This window comes from Amborella trichopoda, chromosome 10, assembly GCF_054954075.1.
Source record: "Amborella trichopoda isolate Santa Cruz 75 chromosome 10, AtrichopodaSantaCruz75HAP2 v2.0, whole genome shotgun sequence".
NCBI classification, from domain to species: Eukaryota; Viridiplantae; Streptophyta; class Magnoliopsida; order Amborellales; family Amborellaceae; genus Amborella; species Amborella trichopoda.
The window spans coordinates 43,007,009-43,031,283 of NC_142345.1; the positions used below are offsets into that span (position 1 = coordinate 43,007,009).

Here is a 24,275-nt window from a genome sequence, read left to right on the forward strand (position 1 = left end):
CAGAACCCTATAGAATTATATTGGTTACTTTCTGTAAGAATGGAAAGTGAAACTACCTCTTTCCTGTACAAAGGCCCTTCCACTATAGTTCAAAAACTCAGAGCCATCCAGAATCATGGTAGTTGCTTGTTATAGAACGTAAAGCTGCTCTTTCTCACACCAATGCCCTTCCCTTTCTCACAAAGTTCAAAATTTTAGAGCCACATGGATTAATACCTTTTCAATGTAAACACAGAATAGAAATTTGGATTGCAGCTAATTGTCAAATTACTAGAGAAAATGGCGTTCACATAACACTAAAGGGGCTTAAAAATGGGACTACTACCAGAATTTCAACAAGAAGCTAAGTATTCCTCAATTGCTGTTGATGAAACAAGCCATAGGTACAAGAAGTAACCCAATGGAGTATGGAATATGGCATTCCACTATCTGTTCCAACAAACAGATGGTGAAGATTAGTCCTTGATTTATAACAGATGGTTTCTATAATACTGCATATCATACTCCATTGGACTGTCATACATTTCTCACATAAAAAAGGTAAAATAGAAAATTAGGCAGCAGCCTTGGGACTTACCTTAGATTTATGAGACTTGGTAGATAATCAATAACGCAACCATAACCAGGAGCAAAAACGTGATCTTCTCCATAGAAACTTTTCTTCGATAACAATGTGAATTTCTGCATAATCAAATAAGGTGCAAAGAATTAAAAAATGAAACTCATATGGAACAAACTTCATCTAGAGGATAGGTAGACTGTGCTTATCTGAGCTTCATTGAACCTTGAAGTTCAGAAGAGCAACCCATATGTAAAAGGAGCTCCAAGTTTCAGCATGCATAGAACTGCTTTCCAGGACCCAACTTATAGACAAGAAAAAGAAAGTATCGGGACAAGAGTGTGATAATTACCATCCCAAAAGCATCAGATGCCAAAGTCTACAAACTAGTAAAAGAACAGGATTGATTAGAGGGGCTTGTAGGAACAAGAACTTGAAACAGGTAAGAATGCTCCAATATAAAATCATGGATAGAACTCAAAAATGGGTACTGAAATAAGTTGCTTACTCACAGCTACCAATTGGCCGAAACTTAATTTTCACTCCCACCACAAAAGAAAAAGAACACAAACACATGCATACATGCATGCACGCACGACAAACACACACTCCCACCACAAAGGAATAAGAAAACACGCACACACATGCCCGCATGTATGTACAAACATACATACATACATATATACATACATACATACACACATACATGAATATATATATATATATATATAGAGAGAGAGAGAGAGAGATCGCCCTTATTAACAAAAGATTCTTCTCTACAAAGGCTCTTCACCAAGACCAGATGGCCAATTTATTAGAGAGAGAGATTACCCTTATAAACAAAGGATTCTTTTCTACAAAGGCCCTTCACCACGACCAGAGGGTCTTATTCATATAGAAACTTTCAATAAGTTACATTTTGGCCTTAAATTGCTTAAAAAAATTCTGTAGATTACAACTTTTACTCAAGAAAATCACAAAGCATGAGCCAAGTATTTCCACAATTGGAAATCTGAGTAAGTAACAACATACACCATGATCAAGCTTAGCAGGTGAAGGCAAAATGCACGTGCAAGTACAACCAGCTTTTTCAGGTGGCTCGTGAAAGCAAATATTTCCATAATTGGAAACATCTAGTATCAAGAATTATCAGCCCCTGTTCCTCAATTTTTTGACTGGGAAAAGTGTCAATCTGCCAGAAGTAATATAAGGTCCAACCTCAGTGGATTTTAGTCTAGAAATGTCTACTTGTTGTTGGTTCTTCTCACTACCCTTATCATCAGCAAATGGTTTCACCTCAAATGCTCCTCTCGCAAAGCCTCTTGCTACCTGCATAACAAAAATATAAATAATATAAAATGAGATAAATGTTTTCTCCCCTTTGGTATACACAGCTATCCAATATTTCTCACAAGATAAATAATAGATTGAATAAAAGTGACATTACGAAATAGTGATTTCTCTCCTTCAGTAGATCAAGATATCCGATATTTTCTACAAGATGAATCATACGGTGAATAAACGGACCCAGCAACCTCAAAAAAGAAAACTGTTTTCCACGCAGAAACACAACACCCATATAGGGACAGATGGATTTTGTTGAATTAATGTCTTTGTTAATGATGGAAACAAAAGGCTTTCCAGTTCCAGAAATAAAAAAGATGCATTTGACAATTCTATCTGGTCCAATCTCTATAAATAGTGTATTTTTGGTGTGCATAAAATGGATTTAACTGCAGACATTAAGGTTGCGAGAATGAGCCAAACAGAAATACACTTGATGTTTATGTCCGGCCAATTTGGAAATAGTTAAAGAGAAATTTTGGGTTCGTCAGAGGTTTTCAAATGATTTGATCTTTTGTACAAAATCAAATAAACAGCAGCACTATGCATGAAAACTACCCAAAATAAACAAGATTATACTTTTCACAGTCTGTGATGTGCCAACCTAGAGAAAATAGGCAACAAGGAAATGACTTCAAATTATTGAGAGAAGATACAAAATGATTTTACTTTACATTAGTCCGTAAGTGTCCACTAAAGCAGTATTTTTCATTTAACCAACCCATTCAGCATCATTCCAAAGTCTAACCCAGATTAAGGTGATGGCTGCCTTCGACAAGCACACACAAGAGGAATGCAGTGAAACAAGAACACAAGGTACACACAACGTATAGAGAACCTACTCTAATTTCATTCTATATACTTGCTTGCTTACAGCCAAGGACCTGAGTATGCATCTGCACATTCACCTACATATCTAATAACGCCTAAACCGCCATTATTGCCTACTACCCGGTGTCATAGTACAAGCCCACATCCCACCATCAATGGCTGCCCACCATGGCTCAATAAGGAGGACTAATGATTTGATCAACCCACTTCACAGATCATTAATTGCCCATGCATGCCAATTCAAACATGCATGGTCATCACACTGCTATTCATGGCCACATAGGCCCACTACCTGTGCACTGAATATCTCAAATAGCCTATGGTTGTCACACAAACCCAATTGTGGCGCAATTATGCAATTCAAATTCAAATCCAACACCTTGGCAGTTATGGGTCAAAACACCACAGCCAAGGGACACAACCATGCCTTTCTTACATGCCCATGCCCATGTTTCGTCAGGTCATGCAGCCAATGGATCAACCATCCAAGCCTCAACTTGTTCGTCTTGGTGAGACACCAAGTCCCACAATTTTAGCTTTCTGTCTTCACCTTCTTGCCAATCATACCAGGAGTCTTGCTGCTAGACCAACACCATCTGTATCTAATCCTGCACCGCACTAGACCCGCCTCCAAGAAAGTCAGTTAGGGTCATACCTCCCTTATATAGGTTTGTTGGCCTAAAGAATTGATCCACCAAGAGAGATAGCTAAGTCACACAAAATAGCAAAAGTTCATACAGGATCTTCAGGCCTTTGTAATTTGTTTTGTCGGCACTCACATGTGAATGTGATGCTAAGGAGAGGGTCTGACAGCAGGATTTAAATATTATAACAAAATCAAAATTTTTGAAAAAGCACAAAGAAGAATTGCAACACACTGGTCAGGTCGTTTTTGTAGCAATTGCCAAATTTCTTAACAAGTCACTCCCCTTAAAGGGCTCCAATTAAACCCAAGAATATAATGTCATTAAAGAAATATCAAGAAAATCAATAGAAATAAACTCCTCAAATTTCATGAGAGGAACATAAAATATAATTCACACAATTTGTGTATAAAGCATACCTTGAGAAGGATCCACACTTTGAGAGAGCTGCTCAAGTCCGCTAATTTTGTCCTTTTACCCGATGTCAAGTAGTTACACATGTAGCGATCTACCCTTAGGATGAACCTTGGCCAAGATTTCACATTCTCTATCTTTGGTTTCTGGCGCATTGTAGCCTAACAAACAATAATACCAGCAACGTATTACCACAATATAATTTAAGGAAAAAAATATATTTAAGAACAGAAATAGGGATTCCACATTCTCATCTTATGGAGTCAAAGTGGGGAAGATCCGATCCAAGAATGAACAGGGTAACAAAACAAAGTTTTAGAAGCGTGAAGCACGGTAGAGAAAGCCACTGTAAGGGATTTTGAAGCTCAGGCCAAGCTCCACTAGGAATTCAGAACCTTTGGCTGTGGGTGGCATCTCCAAGGTTGATAATGGAGGTTCTTGATAGTCATTGAAGGGTCAGCTAGAGTCAGAAATTTCACAAAGGCAGAAGCAAGAGCTAGTCTAACTCAGAGTCTTCTGCCAATAGTTACATTGCACCGAAGACTGAAGGGGATCCATTAATGTACTCGAGTGGTGTAGATGAAATACTCCACAGAGGCTGCAAAGGTGATGGACGAGATTCATGATATCAGGAGCCAAAAGGTGATTCCCTTCATTTATGTCCTTAGGGGCACGCATGAAACAGTTGATTCACAAGACATGGGATGAGTTACCAGGCAGGCTCTCCCTCAACAACTTTCCATATGCATGAATATTCTTTCTCTTGATCTTAAATAAAAGTTACTCATTAAGACACAAAAAAGGCCTAAGAAGAGCCAATTTTAAAAACCGGGAAACCACCCGTAGTAGAACCTCTACATAATTATTCATCTTATATCGCACGCTCTTCATAGAAGGTCATTTCTATGGGAGTTATCCATATAAAACCTCTATGCAACTTTTTGTAACAGCTGCCTTAAATATGATCCAGCCATCAAGGTTTCATTTTGAATAGAGGTTTGATTCAGCTCAAAAGAATTCAGCCTCACTAGATTATGCAACAAAGTATGAGGCCATAATGACAGATGCATCAAGCTCTATTGAAACATATCCCTAATAATAGTAGTTAAAAGGATTGGATTTTGTTAAACCTCGCCTCAAAGAACCACTTACTAGCAAACGGCAAATTTCACGTTCAATTTTTGAAAAAGATGTCTCAAGAGCTTCAACACGCCCAGTTGCATGGCAGCAACTGCATGGTTCGCTAATCATAAATGTGACACTTGGACGAACCTGCAATGTTTAAAACAAATAGGTAAACTTTGTGAATGCATATATGCAAGGGAAGGCTCAAAATCATGAGAACTAAACAATAAGAGACTTTGAATTTCAAAGGTATTCTAGATCAGGAACAGTGACTCGAGCCACGATATAATACATTTATATGAGTACATGTTTTCCAAGAAGGCCCTTAATTCTTCCTTTAAGTTAAAGAGATGAGAATTTACATCCTATTAATTTATTTCCGATATTCATTTTCCTTAGAAATCTATAGTAAATTAGTTAATATGCTTATTCAATTACAAGTCTGCTGCAATCTTGGTGGATTTTCAGACAGGAGAAAAATGTGTCACAGAATTAATAAAACTAGAAATCTGCATCAGCAGAGAGGTATTTTCTCTTTGGTTTTTCAATTGCTTTTTCTTCCAAACTCATGATGTAGTATTATTTTACAGAAGAGAAAAGGAAATTCATTTATGAAAAACGCAATTTCTAAAATTATACATGACAACAGTGAATCATCAATTGGAAATCGTATATGAACAGTCTACCCTGATCATTTTGCATAGTTCAGTGTTCAGCTAAAATGTTGCTAAAGTAATTAATAGAGAATTACTGAAAGTCATGAGAAGCATACCCTCTTTCTTGTTATTTCCATCAGTCCATGCCTAGATAGTTCAGAAACTCTTACTAATGACCGATCTCTTTCTACTGCTCTCTTTATTTCATCATAGACCAATCTTTTGTTCACTGGGACATCATGAAAGCAAAACCACACCTTAAATATTTTTTTGTTGATGGACGATTACAAGAAAGCATGATATAGTTTGGACCTAAAAAATCTTATTTATTCAACATATAATTCTAAAACCACAATATTCAAAACTGCAGTGAAATTCTTAAATCAAGTAGCTGTGTATGTCAAATCATCATTAAGAGAAATATATGTCAAGAGATACAAGTAAAAGAATAACATAGCATAGAATGTCAAAGAAATACTTCTTTTTAAGTGTCTGACGATCACACACCGACCACACAATTGAACTCTAATGATGAATCAAGCGATAAGCATGAAACTGGTACTCACACTTTTAGATTCTATCACATTTTAGAGAGACAGAGAGAGTCGACCATTGGTTTTCAAATTTCTATGGGTGGCATAGGCCCAACAGATGTTTACCATCATCGCGATTAGATTAGTTTCATCAAGCTAACCCCAAATAGTTGGGATAAGACTCGGATGATGATGGTGATGATTAGACTGGTTTCACCAAAACTTGAGTGGTGTCACACTAGACCAGCAGGTTTTTCAGTTAAAATTTGGTGACACAATATTGGTATTGAGCATGATAAAATTTGTTTCCACATATGCCTAAATATGGCTATGGACTCCATGTTCAAGATCATGCCCAAGTTAGTCAATAGTTCATCATCATCACCCAAACCTTATCCCAACTATTTGGGGTCCGCTTCATCAGTCAAGACTTGACCAACTAAATTATCAAATAGAGTATATATATATATATATATATATATATATATATGGGAGTAGCTGAGGTCAGCTATATATATGGGAGTAGTTGAGGTCAGCCCACTAGCTGATGGCTACAGTAAACGCCCAACATCCCAACAAATTAAAGATGAGCCAATCCAATGGTCGCAATTGCATTTTGCATTTTAATTGTAATATTTTTCTACAAACCCAAATAACTTGAAATTTGGACCTCTACTCTTGAAAAATACGTGAATCGAATAAAAATATTAAAAATTTATTCTCCAAAAATAATAACAAAATTACCCCTAAAAATTTTTTTTTGTCAATTTTTCTGGGAGTTAATTTTTTAATTTTTTTATTAGGTGTGTGTCAATGAGAAGAGTAGACGCTCCAATTTCATGTGATCTCGATTTGTAGAAAAGGCTTAGAATTCAAATACAAAATGCAGTTGTGACCATCAGATAGGCCCATATTTAATCTGAGATATTGGACTTATACTATTCTATCAGCCCATGGGCAGACAGGATCCTCTCTCTCTCTCTCTCTCTCTCTCTGCGTGTGTGTGTGTGTGTCTCTCTCTCTCTCTCTCTCTCTCTCGTGTGTGTGTGTGTGTGTGTGTGTGTCTCTCTCTCTCTCTCTCTCTCTCTCTCTCTCTCTGATGTGTGTGTGTGTGTGTAATTTAGGCTTGGCACCAATAGATGATAAAATGAGAGAAAGTAGACTTAGATGGGTTGGCCATATGCGACGCCGACTAAGTACAGCACCTGTTAGGAGGTGCAAATTGTTCAAGTGGAAGGTTTGATAACGGCAAGAGGTAGGCCCAAAAGGACATAGTTGGAAGTAATCCGAAAAGATATGATGACTTATGGCTTCACTGCGGATATGACCTTTAATAGAGCAAAATGGAGAACCAGCCAATCAGGATTCATGTAGCCAACCCCAATTAAATAAGAAAAGACTAAAATGATGATGATGATATACATATATATATATATATTGGTTATGTTAGGGTGCTCACACTATGGAGTAATTTATCATTGTACTCAACAAATTTTAGACACTTCTATACTCTATTTTTTGTTATTAGGATGAGTGTGACGTCATCCATATGGGGTGTGACATCACCCACATGGAGCACAAAATGCCATGTGGGTGATGTCTCACCCCATGTAGATGACATCACACCCCTCTAATGACCAAAAATACCCTTACAAAAAAAAAAACTCTATGTACAAAGTACAATGTTAAATTACTCTATAGTGTAAGCCCCCTAACATACCTCTATGTATGTATTATATATATATATATATATATATATAAAAAGATATGGTGCGCAGCCTAGTGTAGATAAGCTAAATGCGCCAACGGCCCAAATTGAATCTGGGCCGATCTGACGATCACAGATGCCCGGTAGTGTCTGAATTTTAATTTTTTTTTCTAAAAATCAGAATGACCTAAAATTTGGATATTGTGTTCATCAAAAATAGGCAAATCTACGAAAAATATTAAAAAAAATATTTTACATGAAAAAAATTGATGAAAATACCCCGAAACTTTGCAAGGGTATTTTGGTCAATTTTTTCAGGTAAAATATTTTTTAAATATTTTTCTTAGATTCGCCTATTTTTTATAAACACACGCTCCAAATTTCAGGTCATTCCGATTTGAAGAAAAAAATTAAAATTCAAACACCACTGAACACTATCGGACATCCGTGATCATCAGATCGGCTCAGATTCAATCTGGGCCGTTGGCGCATTTAGCTTATCTACACTAGGCTACGCACCATATATATATATATATATATATATATAGAGAGAGAGAGAGAGAGAGTCATGATCATGTGAGACCCTCTCATACCCCAACCGCATGAGACCCCAATTGATAACTATAAGATTCGCATCCACATCCCAAGAAATATGGGATGCCAGAGCACCTGGTTAACCTGTCATTTATTGCTTTCCCAACCTTTTTTTAGTACAGCTCGTCTTCTCTGTTGCAAAACTGATTCACTTCTAAACCTCCTCTACTTTCTATTCATGTGCTTCCTCTCTAAATCCCCTCGCATCTCTCTCTCTCTATCGAAAGAGAGAAACCCACAAAAAAACCCATTCGTTTAGAGAGAGAAATTTTGACAAAAAAACCCATTTGGTGCTCTATGGTGCAAAAGCTCGGTGAGGAGCACTCGCTTCAGAGTTTTGGTTGTTTTCCGGCAAAAACTTCATAGGAGTTTTACTGTAACTATATACTAAATCTGATTACTTCTAGAGTTCCCATCGCTGACTTCAGTCGATGAGGAAGTGATTTATCTCTGCCATTACCAGAACAAGCGAATAAAATTCTTAAGTTTTCTTCTCATCAATCAATGGAAGAATTTTCACGGGGAATTCACCATGTTTATATAATGAATTTTACAGTGATTCTTTTGTGGCTTCTTTCAGCATAAACGGGTGATTATTGCCATAAAAGTTTTCCATTTTATCATTAGAACGAGAGAGAAATCTGTTTTTTTTTTATTGGCATATTGAAATTTAGAAATTTTGGTGACAAAGAATTGAGAAATACGCTTATGCTTTTTGAACTGTAAAATAATTGGATTAACTCGTGCAGATGTTGAATACTTACAGGCCTGTGTTTCCTACACCTTTCCTCTAGACTAATGGGGTCTTTCTTTGTGGGTTTCTGTCCATTGAGAGAGATTTTCCTGTACTTTTCGTTCTAAACTAATGGATCTCTTTCTTTGTGGGTTTCAATCGATAGAGAGAGAGAAAGAGAGAGAGAGAGAGAGAAAGAGAGCGTTTCCACTACTTTTCTCTCTAAACTAATGGATCTCCTTTTTTTTTGGGTTTCCGTCAATAGTGAGAGAGAGAGAGATGCGAGAAAACAAACATTGGGATAGAAAGTGGAGGAAGTCTAAAGGGAAAGGGTTTTGCAGTAGAAAAGATGGGCTGCTATTATGCCAAACAAAAGGGTTGGGAAAGCTATTCTATGACAGGTTAACCAGATGATCCGGCATCCCATATTTCTCGGGATGTGGATGTGAATCCTATGGTTATCAATCGGGGTCTCATGCAGTTGGGGTATGGGAGGGTCTCATATGATTTTGAAACCCACTTGTGTATACAAGTATACGCTCAACAGCCCAAATTAGAAGGGTAAAAAATGGATAGCCATGATCACATATATTTTCTTGATTTTATTTTTTTACGCGTCCAATTAACTTGAAAATAGGGGTGGCCACTGATCTCAATCAGTTGTACCCAAATAATAGTAAAAAAATTGACCAAAATTAAAATTCCCATACGTACATATATAAATATCACTAACGAAAACATGAGACACTGAAAATAAATCAGTAAGTGGAGAATGCTTCACTTACTATCGTCAACCATGTCGATGAAGTCTACCACAATAATCCCACCAATATCTCTAAGACGCAACTCTCTTGCAATCTGAAACATTAAGTACTACTTATGAGATTGCCGTTCTTATAGACATTATCATAACCTGTAATCAAATAAGGCATCCAATAATAATGGGCAACAACCACATAATTTATCAAAACAACATATCCCTAGACAAACAAAGCCAACTTCAACAGCCCTAAACATGGCCAGTTTCTTCTTTGAATAGGTAAATAACTTGGCATGATAAAATTCAGAAAACAACCATGAAGGTTTTTGACAAATTGTTTAATCTTAGTACATCGCTAAGAGCAGTTCTTTGGGAAAGTTCAACCAAACTTTTAAACTCTTTGAATTTTGAGAGGAACATTATAATACCATCAGCTCTAGACAACTCTAAAGCTAGAGACATGATTCAAAGTTCTGCCCATCCAATAAGCCCTTAGCACTAAACACAAGTGCAGGTATTAGCATAGATCAAGAAACTGTCTTAGTACTAAAAGCACAGGGGTCACAAATATGGGAACTCATGTTTTAACGGCGGATAGGACTTCCCATCATTCAAGTGAGAAGAGGTGAAAGGGGGGGGGTAAGGAGTCGAGAGGAGTAGGATAGGGAAGATTCTCCAGTTTGCTGAGCAGGTACAGAAATTTGACATGTCACTTGTTGTAATTCTTCCCAATACAAACTTTATATTAGTTATCAATAAAAAGTTCATAATGCTCTTTTGATATTACAAGGCCACAAAATAGAAGCTTCCGAAATTATTTGTACCACATTCAGTTTCTACTACCACTTTTTCCTGTTAGCAAGTATGACACTAAAAAGCATGTTGAAATTGAAATGTACAACAAAACACAAATTGGTGATCCTAAAGTTTAGTCCCTATCAACTTGATCTAAAAATTTTGCATCAAATTTAAAAAGTTTAGAAACTTATAAATTGCAAATTCATTTCTTTAATTTTCAAAATTTCCAAACATACCATGGGATCTGAATGACATAATATTTTTTAAGCATAGATGGAGTGTAAAAAGAGAAGTATAAAGCAATTCCACTTTGTCTATGACATGAGATGCCATCTTAATAATCAACTTAGGTTGGTTTGCGACATACTTGTTTAGCAGCTGCAAGATTGACTTCAAGAATTGCTTGTTCTTGAGATGTTTCCTCTCCAAGCATTCCAAGCCCTCCATTCACATCAATTGATACCAATGCCTCGGTCTGCTCAATGATCAGGGAACCACCAGTCGTAAGTGGAACCCTGCATGAGAAGCATCAAAACAGGATATGCCAAAATATAAATTACCCAAAATACCTCATATTGCCACAAAAAGAAGAAAACCCTACACAAAAAATAGAAGATATTGATTCTGGAGCAGAATACTACTATCCAATGGAGTATGGTACACCTTACTCCAAAGAGCATCCATCGCGCATTCCTGCTGATGGGCAGTGAAGCTTAATAGCATTGGGTTCAAAAGGATATTCAGCCAGGTATGGTTAAATTTCAGTCTGCTCATCATCAGGAATTGACAGCGATGTCATTCAGAGTGCTAATAGATTGGATCATTGTGTACTTGTCAATTTATCAATTATGCAATACCATGTGAATTTGATTAGCAAAAACAGATTAAGTTTTAACATATCACACATGCGCACATGCATGGTGCACAGAAGTCTAAGACGAAAATAACCTTGAAACACACCAGTGTTTGTAAACTGGGCCGAGTCCACTCAGACACACCAGAGATACTCGGGCTCAGCACCTTGCTGAGCTCGAAAGCTCCAAACTTCCCTGCTGAAGCATATGAAGTATAGGAACAGAGTATAGTACATGGGTGAGTATTGTACAGACTCGCCTGAAAACTGTAAAACTCAGGATATTTCTCCCATTTTCGATTTTAGACAACCTAAGAGGCACCTATTTGAGCTTAAGTTTCACTTATAGGGTGATTTTTACACGTTCTATCCACTAGCTAGATCAGATTTGAGAAAAACACCAATTTTGACAGATTGAAGAGATTGAAGTTTTCAATCTAAGTTTTGCCCCAGTTTAAAAACTTACCATTTCTTCACAACGGGGCGGTCGATTTTCGATGAAATTTGACCCCTAAGCCTATTTTTGGATTTTTCATCCAATAATATGTTTCTTTTTCACAAGAAAACTCTAACAAAAAAAAAATCTGAGATTTCAATTTTCAGAGTCACTATTCATCCTAAATTTTAAGAGCTCAAATCTTCAAGATCCAAAACTCAAGAGCCAATACTGCTCCAGGGTTTTTCTTGAGGTTGTCTAAGGAAGCTTTGACTTCCTTCAGAGAATGAAGATTGGGAGATCCGTCGAAATTTTTGGTGAGTTTCATTTTTTCAATTTAAATTCATAAATTTGATTGTTTTTATTTAAATAAATTTTATTTGATTTATAATTAACTTTTCTATACTTTTTATGACTTCTCTTTTTTTGTTTTAGTATTCTTTCCATTGTTTAGATTTTTCTTTTTTTTTCCAAGCCAATGTCATCAGTTTTTTCTTTTCATAATACAATATATATATATATATATATATATATATATATATATATATATATATATATATATATATGTGGAAGATGCAAGGGCGAGCCCACTAGCTGATGAATAGTATAAGCCCAACATCTCGAGATTGAATCTGGGCCGATCTGACGATCAAGACCGTATTTCGGTAATATAATTTTAATATTTTTTTATATAAATCCAAATAACATGAAATTTAGAGCATCAACTCTTCTCATCAAGGCGCACCTAATAAAAATATTAAAAATATAATTTGCACAAAATAAATTGACCAAAATACCCTTGAAGAGTATAAATTGACCAAAATATTCCTGAAACTTTTCAGGGGTATTTTGGTCAACTTATTTCATGCGAATTATTTTTTGATATTTTTATTAGATTCCACTATTTTTTAAGAATATACGCTCCAAATTTTAAGTCATTTGGATTTGTAGAAAAAAAATAAAATTCAATTACGAAATACAACTGTGATCATTGGATCGGCCCAGACTCAATCTGGGACGTTGGGCTTACACTGTTCCATCAGCTCATGGGCTGGCATGAGCTTTTTCCATATATATATATATATTGCATTTCTTTTCTGAAGTTTTCTATTTTTTGGAATTTTCTTAAATTTTCCTTTTTTTCATGTTCTCTGGCTCTTTGAGCAGCTAGGCACAGACTCAAGCAAATTGACTCTCGACCAGCAAGAGGCCCAGTTTCCATGGCCAAAGCCGAGATAGTAAAACATTAGAATACGTTACTAAGAGAAAATGCATACCAGAGAGAGGTTTCACGAGTTCTTATCAAACCCATGTTTGTGCTAAATGCATCCAAATATTGGATGGCAACATCCAAAATGTCGGGTGGATAATATTGCCACCCATATTTCAGGTACATAAGTTAACATGTGGGTTCAAATAGCAAATCCTAAGAAAGGATGTAAATAAAAGATAATGACCAAGATATCTTGGTGTTGGCAGTGAAAAAATAACACCGTGCCTGAGAAATTACATGAGTATGATTAGAATTTTTAGTGCACAAAAGATTTTATAGTATTCACTTTTAAGTTTTGTTTTGTTGAATATTTGAAGCGCGCACAAGCAATTGTTCTTGCTCAAAGTTTGATCAAAATATGAAAAAAGGCATTATATTTTCACAACATGCACTTTTGATAACTCCAATACAGTAGACAACTAATATTAGTAAATGATTTAGAACTTTCAGATCCAGTAATAATACAGTAATAGTTCGCATTCTAATATTTCGTGGAGCATGCTCTTCATCTCTAAACAAATTTAAAAGGCACAACTAAACATTGGTTCTCACCTTTTACTGAGCATATTGTCAATCTCTTCTTCAATGCCATATTCATCAAAAATAGGGACCCGTTTATCACAGAGCTCGACTCTATTGCACAAATCTGGTGCAACTTCTTGGAGATAGCTTGTTACCTGAACATATTTCCCTTCTATCAGTATCCTATAGTATATTCAGCAGCATAAGAAGGTAGAATCCATTCAAATTTTGAAAATGGTTGCCAATTGTTTAAAAAAATTACCAAGAAAATAAGAAAGCCCACTTAAAGCCAGCCATCAATGAATCAAGAGCCAAAAATAACCAGAGGTAAATGGGACAAAGTGCAAATTATATGACTCCTTTAGCAGCTAATGCAGTCACAACCAAAATATAGGAATCAGCAATTAATTAATCTATTGCCAGAGACTAGATTATGTTGTATGAAGATGATGTTACGGCAGTCAAATGATAATCTAACCACAACTTTGACAGTTTCAGTGAAATGATTCGTGAGAATCACCATTAATGGATTCTACAATGATTAAACGCTTCCTGCCTCTCCCCACTTCAATCAAGCCCAACTATTCCTAGAGACTGGATGTTATTGTAGTAATTGTCTAACATAATACCAAAAATAGACCTAAACAAATGGTGCAATCTCTATGGTACATTAAATTTATAAACCATTTCCAATTACTTGTAGTTTCGGCCCAATCATTGCATTTTAATGTTTTAGACTCACCAATAATATCTTGTTCAGATATTCACAACCTATTGGAAAGTTGTGCTTCAAATGACAGAATAAGCACCAACAAGTAAAAGCAGAAAAAAAAATGAATGCCTCCCCAGTTCATAGAGATTTTCCTACACAACAGATACATCTTACCTCATGATATGTCCGTGGGGAATCGAGAACCATCTTCTCAACCTGTAAGGGCATCGTTAGAAGGTAGTCTACAGAAATTAATGACATAAATAAACGAATAAATGAAAAAATTATCAACTTATTTTACCAAATAATGTATACAGCAGAGCCATTGTTTCTTTTGAGAGAGAGAGAGAGAAAGAGAGACATACCTTGTCATTGAAATAATCTTGCACAACAGATAGTGTTTGACCCATTGCTTTGTGCAAAATAACTGGCACTGCACCTTCAACCCCCTCATCTGCAGCAAGGGATGCTGAGGTTGCATGCTCAACTATATCTTTCCATGTAGAAACCAAACCCTCAAGGTCCTTCTGAAGTTCCTCCATAGTGTGACCAGCGGCTACAGTTCTCACAGTTAACCCAAATCCTGGGGGTTGCAATGTTTTAGCAATAAGCTTAAGCCGTGTGCGTTCAACTCCAGAGATCTTCTTTGATACCCCAACTCTATTACAGCGAGTACTCAGAACCTGAAACCCAAGTAAAGATAATCCAAAACCCAGAATTATGAAAAACATTTAAAATTGCCTCAAATCAAATAACACTATTTTTCCACAGGCTTCTCCATTCACACCAAATTTTTCTGGTGCTAATTATATCATTACCTACACAAGAAACTCAAAAGACAGAGTATATACTACCCAAAGAAACAAAGCGAATTCCACAAAGAAGAAGAAAATTAGAAGCCTGGAGGATTCTCTGTTCAACACAGTGAAAATCATTACCTTGCAGCAATATATTAAAGCAGTTACAAAATATCTGTAGCATTCCAAATGCCATCATGATACATAATTACTAAGTACTATGAAGGAGTATAGTTGCTGGAGACGGGAGCGGGATCAAGAGCGGGATCGGGAGTCGGATTGGTTCGGGATACGCCAAACCGCCCTATAGTGGAAGCTCCTTGGGGTTAGGATCGGCGTCCGTACAATGAACAAGACAAGGAGCGAGATCCTTATGTTTATGGGACGGGAGTAAGATCCAATGTTAATGGGTTCACTGTTTTGACTAGCAGGAATCTAAGCTCCACTATACAAAAAATGAGGTTGTCAGTAGAGCTAGTACGAGTTCCCTTGGTTAAGGAATCAAGGTTTAAATATGTCATATAACGGGGTTCCTTTTGTTCTAATATCGAGATTTTTAAAGTATAGGAATCAAGGTCCTCAACTGATTGGCCCGAGGTCCGCAAGTGCCATTTACCAAGAATCCCATATCAAGTGCCCCCCGCCCTTAACAATGGATTTATTTATTTTTGTGTAAATAACAACGGATTAATTATGTAGCTCTATTAGTCGGTTTTTCTTATGACCACTACATCTTTGGGCTATGACACAAGTTTGGCATGCACCATTCCCTCTGAATCCCCGACAACCTAGAATCCTATCGCTCAAGAGCCATCTTCTTCGAATGTAGTCTCCTCTGCTTCCATGGTTTCTCAAAGGCTAGCTCTCAGAAGGGCCAAGAGGACAAGATAAGCTACTCTCTCTCTCTCTCTCTCTCTCTCTCTCTCTCTCTCTCTCTCCGTGACTGATGTAAAAGAAGCTTTTTAAAGCTTGAAATGGAAGCATATATTCTCATTTCACAACTGTAATCAAATTTAAGACTCTAAAACAATAAGACATTATAAAGATAAAATTTTAAATGAAATATGTATTCTCACAACTAAGAAGGGTGCTTCCACAGTAGCCCTAATTAAACAATGGGCCACTCTAGACTATGCCTAGTTCAAATTAAGAATCTAAAATAATGGAACTACGTGCTATGCGAAAAAGGGATTGGATTTTAACATCATGGAATTTATGATTCCTAAATAATGGGAACTTCGGAGAATGGCAATCTCTAACCTAATAGCATTTGTTAATGAAAGTTGAACAACCAAACATGGAACCCAAGATTTTAATGTACCAAAACCTTGGACCATGGTTGATGGGAGCGGGAATCTATTTCGAAATGGAACTGGATTCCACTGATGGATGGAATGTGGTCCCCTTTTTGGAAGCAAGATCTCAAAATCGAAAAAACAGGGTCCCTACAAGACCCCTTGCAGGAACCGTGGGATCGAGGTTCCGGAGCAAGATCGTCACCCTACACAAAGGTTCCCTTAACTAGAGAAGGAGTAAATTGTTTCAACAATGAAACTAGCCAAACTGCACTTTCATTCTCCATATGAAGAAAAAAATGAATGACATCTATAATGTAGCTCAAGAGAAAGCAATCATGGCAATTTAAACCACAAAGCCCAAACCCATTCCTTTTTACATAAAAATTATTGTTTTCTCCATCAATTTCACGTCCCCAAGAACATGAATGAAGTCAATATGGCTTGCATAAAGCTAAACCTCAAAAAGAATATTCAACATAGTTTGCCCAATTCTACTTCAGAAAGGAAAGGAGAAAAGAATAATGAAATGCAAAAAATAAGACATACCCAGAATCTGCTTTTTAGATTTGGATAAGCAGTAAGTGTAGGACCCTTTGTCCCAAGCCCTTCTTTCACAACTTGTACAAGTACTTTTGTTCCCTTGGAAACATTAGCCCATTTATTCTGTTCTATGTTTGAATCAATGGCCTCAATAGGGAGATCTTCCTGAGGCTGTGTATGATGTGATATTTTACACTCATCGAAGTTCTCGGTTTCTAAAGGCAGAGATTTACTATGAGCTCCAACTAAGTGCCCATTTCCTCGAACATACTCGTCAAAATTGGTCTCACCAATGGGCGAATCATTAAAAACATGTACCCCATTTGTTTTCTCATTAAGAGGATCCAAATTACCATACTTATTGTCCAACCCATGCTCCTGAAAAGTCTCACTAGTCAAAGGCTCATCATGTAGCTCAGAAGACTCAATCAAGGGTAAAGACTCATCCTGAAGCTCAGCCTCCAAAAAGTCATCAATATCCTCATCCTCGTCATGTAAATCCATTGCTATGCTATGAGTATGAGAACGTTCTTTCAGGTCACTGATAAAAGAAACATTGCCTTCCCCTTCCTTAGTCATAGTACAAAATGGGGGGAATGCATATGGCTCTCTGTTCCGCTTTATTTCCATGAGAGATGGCCTAGAAATTCCTATATCCACAAATGCTCCCCCCATATGAGGAACAAGCTTTGTCACTACCCCAAGATATACATTCCCGCACTGTACATTATTTTTTACGGGTTCCAGTAATAACTCAACCAGCTTTCCATCTTCTAAAACAGCAACCCTCTGCATGGTACATACTGAAGAGTTTATAACTATGACTGTAGAAACAGGCTGCTCCTTATTAATCTCAAATTTAGATACTTCCTCTGCAATGTCTTGATGGGGAACTAAGAAATCCATAATGCGATCATCCAAAGTTTCCATACTTGCGTCTTCGAACAGTTCCAAGCCTTCATGGGGAACTAAAGAATCCATATTTGTGTCTGCACTAACCTGTTCCAAGTCCTCGTAGTGAGCTAAAGAATCCATTTCAGGTTCAATATCTTTGTGTATTGACAGAGAGGATTCAGGAAACCATGGTTCCTCAACTGGCTCATCTCGTTTGGAGGAATTCAGGAACCCCAGATCACCAAAAAATAGTAGCTCTTCAAAATCTATAGAAGAGGACTCCTTGCAAGACAGTTCACTAGAAGAAGAATCATCGAGACGCGTATTCACTTCTGAACTCTCGCATTTTAGCATTTCCAATAAGTCACTCGTACCTGCCAAAGCACTGGAACAATTTAAGTTCAGCTACTTAAGAAGATACCCATTAAGAATAGCTTAACATCTTTAAGGCACAATACCTGCACAAAGAGTTTGATGCTTAGCCAATTGGATGAGATGGTCTGTCTCCACCAGCCATGAACCCCATGAAGGAAGAGGCATTCCCTCAACTTTTGCCTTCATCCAGATATCCTTAACTATAATCTTCTCATGTGAACATTCAAAGGAACATGGTACCGACAAAGAATATACAGGTCCTGGTCTCCAAACAATATCACAAGAAGCACAAGAGTCTTCCTTCACAAAATAGTTGTATCTGATATTCACCCCGCAAGGCACCTGTCAATAAGAAGCAATTCAGAGTATGGCATAAGTCAAAAAAGTGATCTTTCAAATGTAAGGCTTTTGTAATAACCAAGTAGAACAATTACAACTAAGAATAACAAATTAGTCAAATTACAAGCATTAACAAGTGAATGGAAGTGTTGTTTCAAGTAATTGAGCTTTTTATAACGGAGTGAACATAACTTAATTGCATGTTTCAAGGACAAAATATGTGCACAAATGTCCACTCAGCTAACTTCATATTATAAACAAGCGATGATTGTCAAATAAGGAACAAAATGAAAGACATCTAACCCGTAACCACCAAGAAATGGAATATGCATAGCACCAGAGTTTAATTTATTTACCTCTATTTCTGTCTGCCAAACATTAGCTTCTTCTTCACAAGGATACATTAGAATAGCCAATGCTGGATCCCAACCACCTAAAGCAAGAGTATCCCCTGTAATGTACAAAAGCTGACCATCTTCTAGATCAGCTTGTATACTCCATAGCACCTCGCATGATCCCTGGATTGTTGTTTGTATGCTGGCTGAAACAGTTTAAAGTAACTACCATGGAATAAGGAACACATCTCTATGGACAATTATTTATTCGCTTCACCTTAAAGACTCAAGAACAGTAGAAGATCAAACCTGCAGTCTCTCTTGTTAACTATGAAAATAAGAAAAGAAAAAGACAAAATCCACATTCATCTACCTATAAGAATGTCTGTATATTCATAACTCAGTTGGATTGTTCCAACTAAGTAAAAACACTGTTTGCTGCATAAAAAATATGACTCATAAATAGGTGAAAAAAGAATGGACCAAAAATATCCAAATCTTGTAACAAGCAATTGTTTACATGTTCATCCAAAAAAAAAAAGTACTTGTTTGCATGCATCTAGACAGAAGCAGTGCCTGGATAACAACTAGAAGTATACCTGATTGGCCAGTTAATGGGGCAGCCCAAAACGTTTGCTAATAATGGAGCATCCTCATTAAAGCTACATATATAGGACATTCCTCACTGAGCTTTGGCCGTCAATATGGGGTCTTTAGGAATTTCTCTACTCTTCTACAATTTTAAAATATATCTTTCAAGATCCTTACAGAGTTGTGGCCCTCAATAAGTGGTCTTCAGAAATGTATTCTACTCTTTTACAACTCTATTATTTGACAAGAGATAAATATCAATCATACAAGAAAGAAGAATACACTAAAAAATCTAAAAAAGGAAGACTTCCTGGTTTCAGATCCGTAATTAACTCTCTCTTTTTTAGTTGTTCATAACCAACTGCTTGTATTTTGTCAGTAACCAACTGCCTTTTTTCTTTTCTTTTTTTAATTCATAACCAAAATTGCCAATTTGAAAATAAACAAAGAATCAATTCACAACAAGGGAATAATGACATCACACACCATAAGTGTCAGAAATTCATTTGTCACCATTTCAACATATCTCAGCAAGCAATATGGACGAAGAACATAAGTAGGGATCAGAATGTGGCCAACAGGGTGGGTGTGGAGGTTGAAGGGTGCAAGATTCGACCAATCACATCCACATGCACACAAGGAGAAAGAGGGAGGCAGGCAAGGAAACCAACCCTAACCACCCCCTCTCCCTCCCCACCCACCCAAGAGACACACACACACACTCGTGCAGAGAGAGAGAGAGAAAGAGAGAGAGAGAGAGAGAGAGAGAGAGGGGAGGGGGAGGGAGAGAGGGAGCGAGGAAGAGGGCGAATGGGAGAGAGCAACGTAGGGAGGAGGAAGGGAAAGTTAACCTAGATCTAATAACCCAAGCAAGTCCTGGTTGAGCCACTATGCTACCACCTGAGAAGCCCATATCTCTGACATGAACACCTTCTAGTATACCCACAGCAATCACCAGTTCATCAATCAAGCTGAATTATGACCCTTAGCACCCCTCTTCAGGGATACATATGGCCAACCACCAGAATCCTCTATACTAAATGCATGATGGATTTGCTTTCATTCATAGTATAGAAAATCAATGGAAGCTACTATACTTACACTTCCAGTGCACAATCACAAGGAATAGACAAGGATTGCCAAGCAAATTCCTAGCAAGTGCCTTATTCAGAAGTGCAAAGCGAGAATACCACACTAAAACTGAAAAGAAAAGCCATTCCCTGTTTGTGTTCCAAAAAGAAGAAAAGATTAGGATTGCAGCATGTTACCTTTCCTAGTGGACATTAGTGGTGATTGTTGAAAATGATTAACAAGTCCTGCACGGCGAGTATTCCTGCAAACATTCTGAATAGGAACTCGACACATGTACCTACCAAAAATCAAATTTCTCAAGCTATGCATGTCATATAAGTTACAGTCATGAAGATGACCACATTCAGAAGGGCTAATAGTTTCACATTCTCAAATGCTTCATATACAAAATTCATCCAAAGGAAGATTATCTCTGCGATAGATTTATGAGAGACAAGAATGCAACATCGAATGATAAAATTAATTTTTTAAATGAGATATTTTTTATTTGTCTTGTATCAAAACCATGAACATGGTCATACAAGAAAAACAGCAATCTCAAACAAGAAACTCCTTGCGATTTAGAAGTTCAAACTATCAGAAACAAGGCTCCAACTAACAGAATAAGTATATGGCTCATATTTTGCAAAAATGTAAACCAATGAGACAATAAAACTCTCATGAATCCCCTATAGTTAAAGTTTTGAACGTCCAAAGTCTCCTCATTGAAGTTAATGGTTCTTCCAATAGCACTTCATGAGCTATTTACTAATGAGAATCGTGGCAATTGCGAATGGGTGATATAATTAAAGGCAAATCATGTGTACTAAATAAACTTGATTCCCAAGAAAAATAGCAACAGAGAGAATCATTCCATGCAATGAAATTAGCATAAACAAGTGTACGTCCATCTCACTGATATTGACAAAGAAAAAAAAAAACCTCTATACAAAAACCAGGGTTCATCACACATAGACCAACATATTAAATGCAGGTTTCCAAGATAACACAATCAAGAAATAGCACTAGAGTTAATCATTGATTAACTTGGCAAATGTACCCATTCGGATTTTAGGCATAATTACCTTTAATTTGTGCATTTACTTCCAGATATCACATTTGCTTCCAAAAACGAAACTTGCAGTCTTGAAAAGACATTTTCATGAATCAAGCCCAATTGTTTTCTTTGGTTCTGTGGGCTAGATAAAAAGGAGAAATTCCAAACCCACCACCTCATACAACTTAAATGTCACACCACTGGTCCAAAAGCCAGTGCCCCGATTCAAATAAAGCCGTAGTAATGAACAGTTTCTTTGTTGATAATGACTGCTGCAATAGTTTAATATCAATCCAATGTAGCTCAATACTTAGCACAGAAGTGCAGTTCAGCTCCATTACATCGTGAACAAGTAAAAATCTCCATTAGAAGCTTAGAACCAATCAAATTAGTAGTTTAACCACAAAAATAAATGATATTAGACAAAGCATAACAGCATTTTACCCATCAATGTTTTTCTTTTCTTTTTTTTGTTTGAACCATCATCAAACAAAAGGATTGATATAATTCAGAGAGCATTAAAAGACTAAAAAAACTTACCAGGTCAATGGGTTTAAAAAAGGGAGCTTAACATGGCCATGCCCAGAGAAGAGTTGCGGCGACAAGGTATCGAAGGCGTCCATTTTAGCTGAGATATTGCACCGAGGTAAGAGGGAAGCCACCATTTAAGCTCACTTTGAATTTCATGGAAATTGCAGTAGTAAAACCAGCTTAAATCTTCATAGAAGACGGAAATAAATGAAGGATTTTAAAATCTCTGAAAACATGAATTTGGGTTTTCTGATAATGGCGGGAGATAGCGGAAAAAGTAGGGTTTGATTGGGTTGGAAACAAATGTTGGAGTTAGAGAGTCCGGGTCGGAGAAACTGCGGTATAGATAAAGATGACCGGTAGAGAGAGGAGCCAGGACAATTGAAGCGAGGTGAAGGTCCTGGATAATGGGAGGGAACGGGAAAACTTCCTAAAATACCCTACGATAAGGAAAACAAAAATATTTGGAAAAAAATATTATATAAGGTCTCACCCGTATACCGTACAGTGCACCTAAAAAACCCTCTAGTTAATACTGTTTGTAAACTGGAAAACCCTCAAATCAATCGTCCCAATCTCGACATTCATAGACAATCAAATAAATATTTTATTTTTTAACACGTTATTTGGATTATCTATTTTCAAGTGTTTAAAGATTTATTTGGTCGTCACCATCTATGAAACTTTAAATAAATTTCATAATTTGAGGTAACAATAGATTTTCATATCATCGCAAGGTTTTGCGGCACCGAAACTATATTTTCGGCATTGTTTTGAAGCACACCTTACTTTAATAGTATAACGTTGACACTTTATACAAACCTCACCCGATATTGGGGTGCTTGGACCACTGTTCGAAACTATTACTCAGCTCGAGTACTACGATCATGCCCAATCTGAGTACTCGGATTGTGTAACTCGGTCGAGTACAGTAGCTAGAATAAAATGTTAAAAAATTAAAATTTATAAAAAACCAAAAAATAATAAATATATGTTTAAATGAGTTGAAGCAAAACACATCTAAATGAGATTAAAACAGTAGTAAATAAAATATTTTAAAAATCAATTTGTGACTATGAGTATTATTAAATAATCTAGATATGGAAAAATGTAAAAATGATTATTCATAACCAACTTGGAGTGGCAACGAGTCGGGTCTATAGGACTCGGACGGGTTCCAAGATTCCCATACCGGAATTGAAAAATTAAAATGTATGTTTAACTCAAGAAATAAAGAGAGGGACTACCTGGACCCAGACCCGGACCCAAAGGGACTGCCTAGATTCGGACCCGAAATGGATTCAGGCTATCGAGTCGTCTCACCCTTAGACCTATACCCAGACCCGGGGTTGGGTCCACCCATTAGATCTCCATTGCACATGTCCCAATTGCCATTGCTATTTCCGATATTTACAAAAATGATAGAAAACATAAAATAAACATATCACAAATAAATTATTAACTTTTGAGATTTTTATAATTTTTTTTAAAAAAATTAATATCCCTGAGTGGGCACCCAACTTGAGGAACTCAGGTGGCGAGCCTGAGTACTCGGAACTCGAAATGAGTTGTCAAATACTGGCTTGGACAATTGAAATATTCATTTTATAAATCTACCCAAATGTCTCTTAAATTTACTTTTATTTAAAAAATCTTTCCTAGAAATTGAACATTACGTTAATATCTAATTTATGTTTTTTTTCTTTCCAAAATGTCACGACCTTGAAGGTTTGAAATTAAATATTTTTCTACTCATAACTTACTTCAAACTTTGAAAGTCTAAGGCCGAAGTTGATATAGTTAAGGTCTCAAATCAACTTTGGACCTTAAAAGGCCTCAGGTATTTCTCAAATCAGCTTTAGACCTTGAAAGTCTAAAATGGATATTTAGAACAACTTCTGATTTTCAAGATCTTAAGTAAATTTGTCGTAAACTAAGATCATGAGATCAGA

At 36.7% G+C, this 24,275-nt stretch overlaps 1 protein-coding gene and 1 long non-coding RNA gene across 7 annotated transcripts; both read right to left on the minus strand.

Annotated features, from left to right (window-relative positions):
* Positions 1-246: 246 nt before the first annotated feature.
* On the minus strand, positions 247-660 carry LOC148780250 (uncharacterized). Its single transcript, XR_016042237.1, has 2 exons — positions 578-660; positions 247-429 (listed from the first exon to the last, which is right to left on the minus strand). It is a non-coding gene; the product is annotated as an uncharacterized LOC148780250 (long non-coding RNA).
* Positions 661-1,347: 687 nt separating this feature from the next.
* RNEE/G (RNAse E/G-like protein) lies at positions 1,348-22,770 on the minus strand. Of its 6 annotated transcripts, none has more exons than XR_016042235.1 (14): positions 22,333-22,770; positions 20,933-21,033; positions 19,095-19,279; positions 18,483-18,741; positions 17,137-18,398; positions 14,861-15,178; positions 14,670-14,711; positions 13,814-13,938; positions 11,067-11,174; positions 9,927-9,999; positions 5,690-5,802; positions 4,945-5,064; positions 3,798-3,953; positions 1,348-1,888 (listed from the first exon to the last, which is right to left on the minus strand). XR_016042235.1 is itself a non-coding variant. In XM_006857666.4 (14 exons), the coding sequence occupies exons 1-14, from the start codon at positions 22,455-22,457 to the stop codon at positions 1,709-1,711; spliced, it is 3,207 nt and encodes a 1,068-aa protein (XP_006857728.1). In that variant the 5' UTR covers positions 22,458-22,770; the 3' UTR covers positions 1,348-1,708. The 6 variants fall into 6 exon arrangements, 4 of the variants coding, with proteins under 4 accessions (XP_006857728.1, XP_020531238.1, XP_088705267.1 ...); XR_016042236.1 differs by having other exon boundaries at positions 17,137-18,409; positions 22,333-22,729; XM_006857666.4 differs by having other exon boundaries at positions 11,067-11,214.
* Between the last annotated feature and the right edge of the window lie 1,505 nt (positions 22,771-24,275).

Coding starts and splice junctions, on each gene's coding strand:
- RNEE/G (XM_006857666.4), bottom strand. CDS start 22,457: ATGGTGGCTTCCCTCTTACCTCGGTGCAATATCTCAGCTAAAATGGAC. Junction 15,179..17,136: donor ATCTAAAAAGCAGATTCTGG/GTATGTCTTATT, acceptor CTTGGGTTTCAG/GTTCTGAGTACTCGCTGTAA. Junction 5,065..5,689: donor TGGAAATAACAAGAAAGAGG/GTATGCTTCTCA, acceptor TAAACATTGCAG/GTTCGTCCAAGTGTCACATT.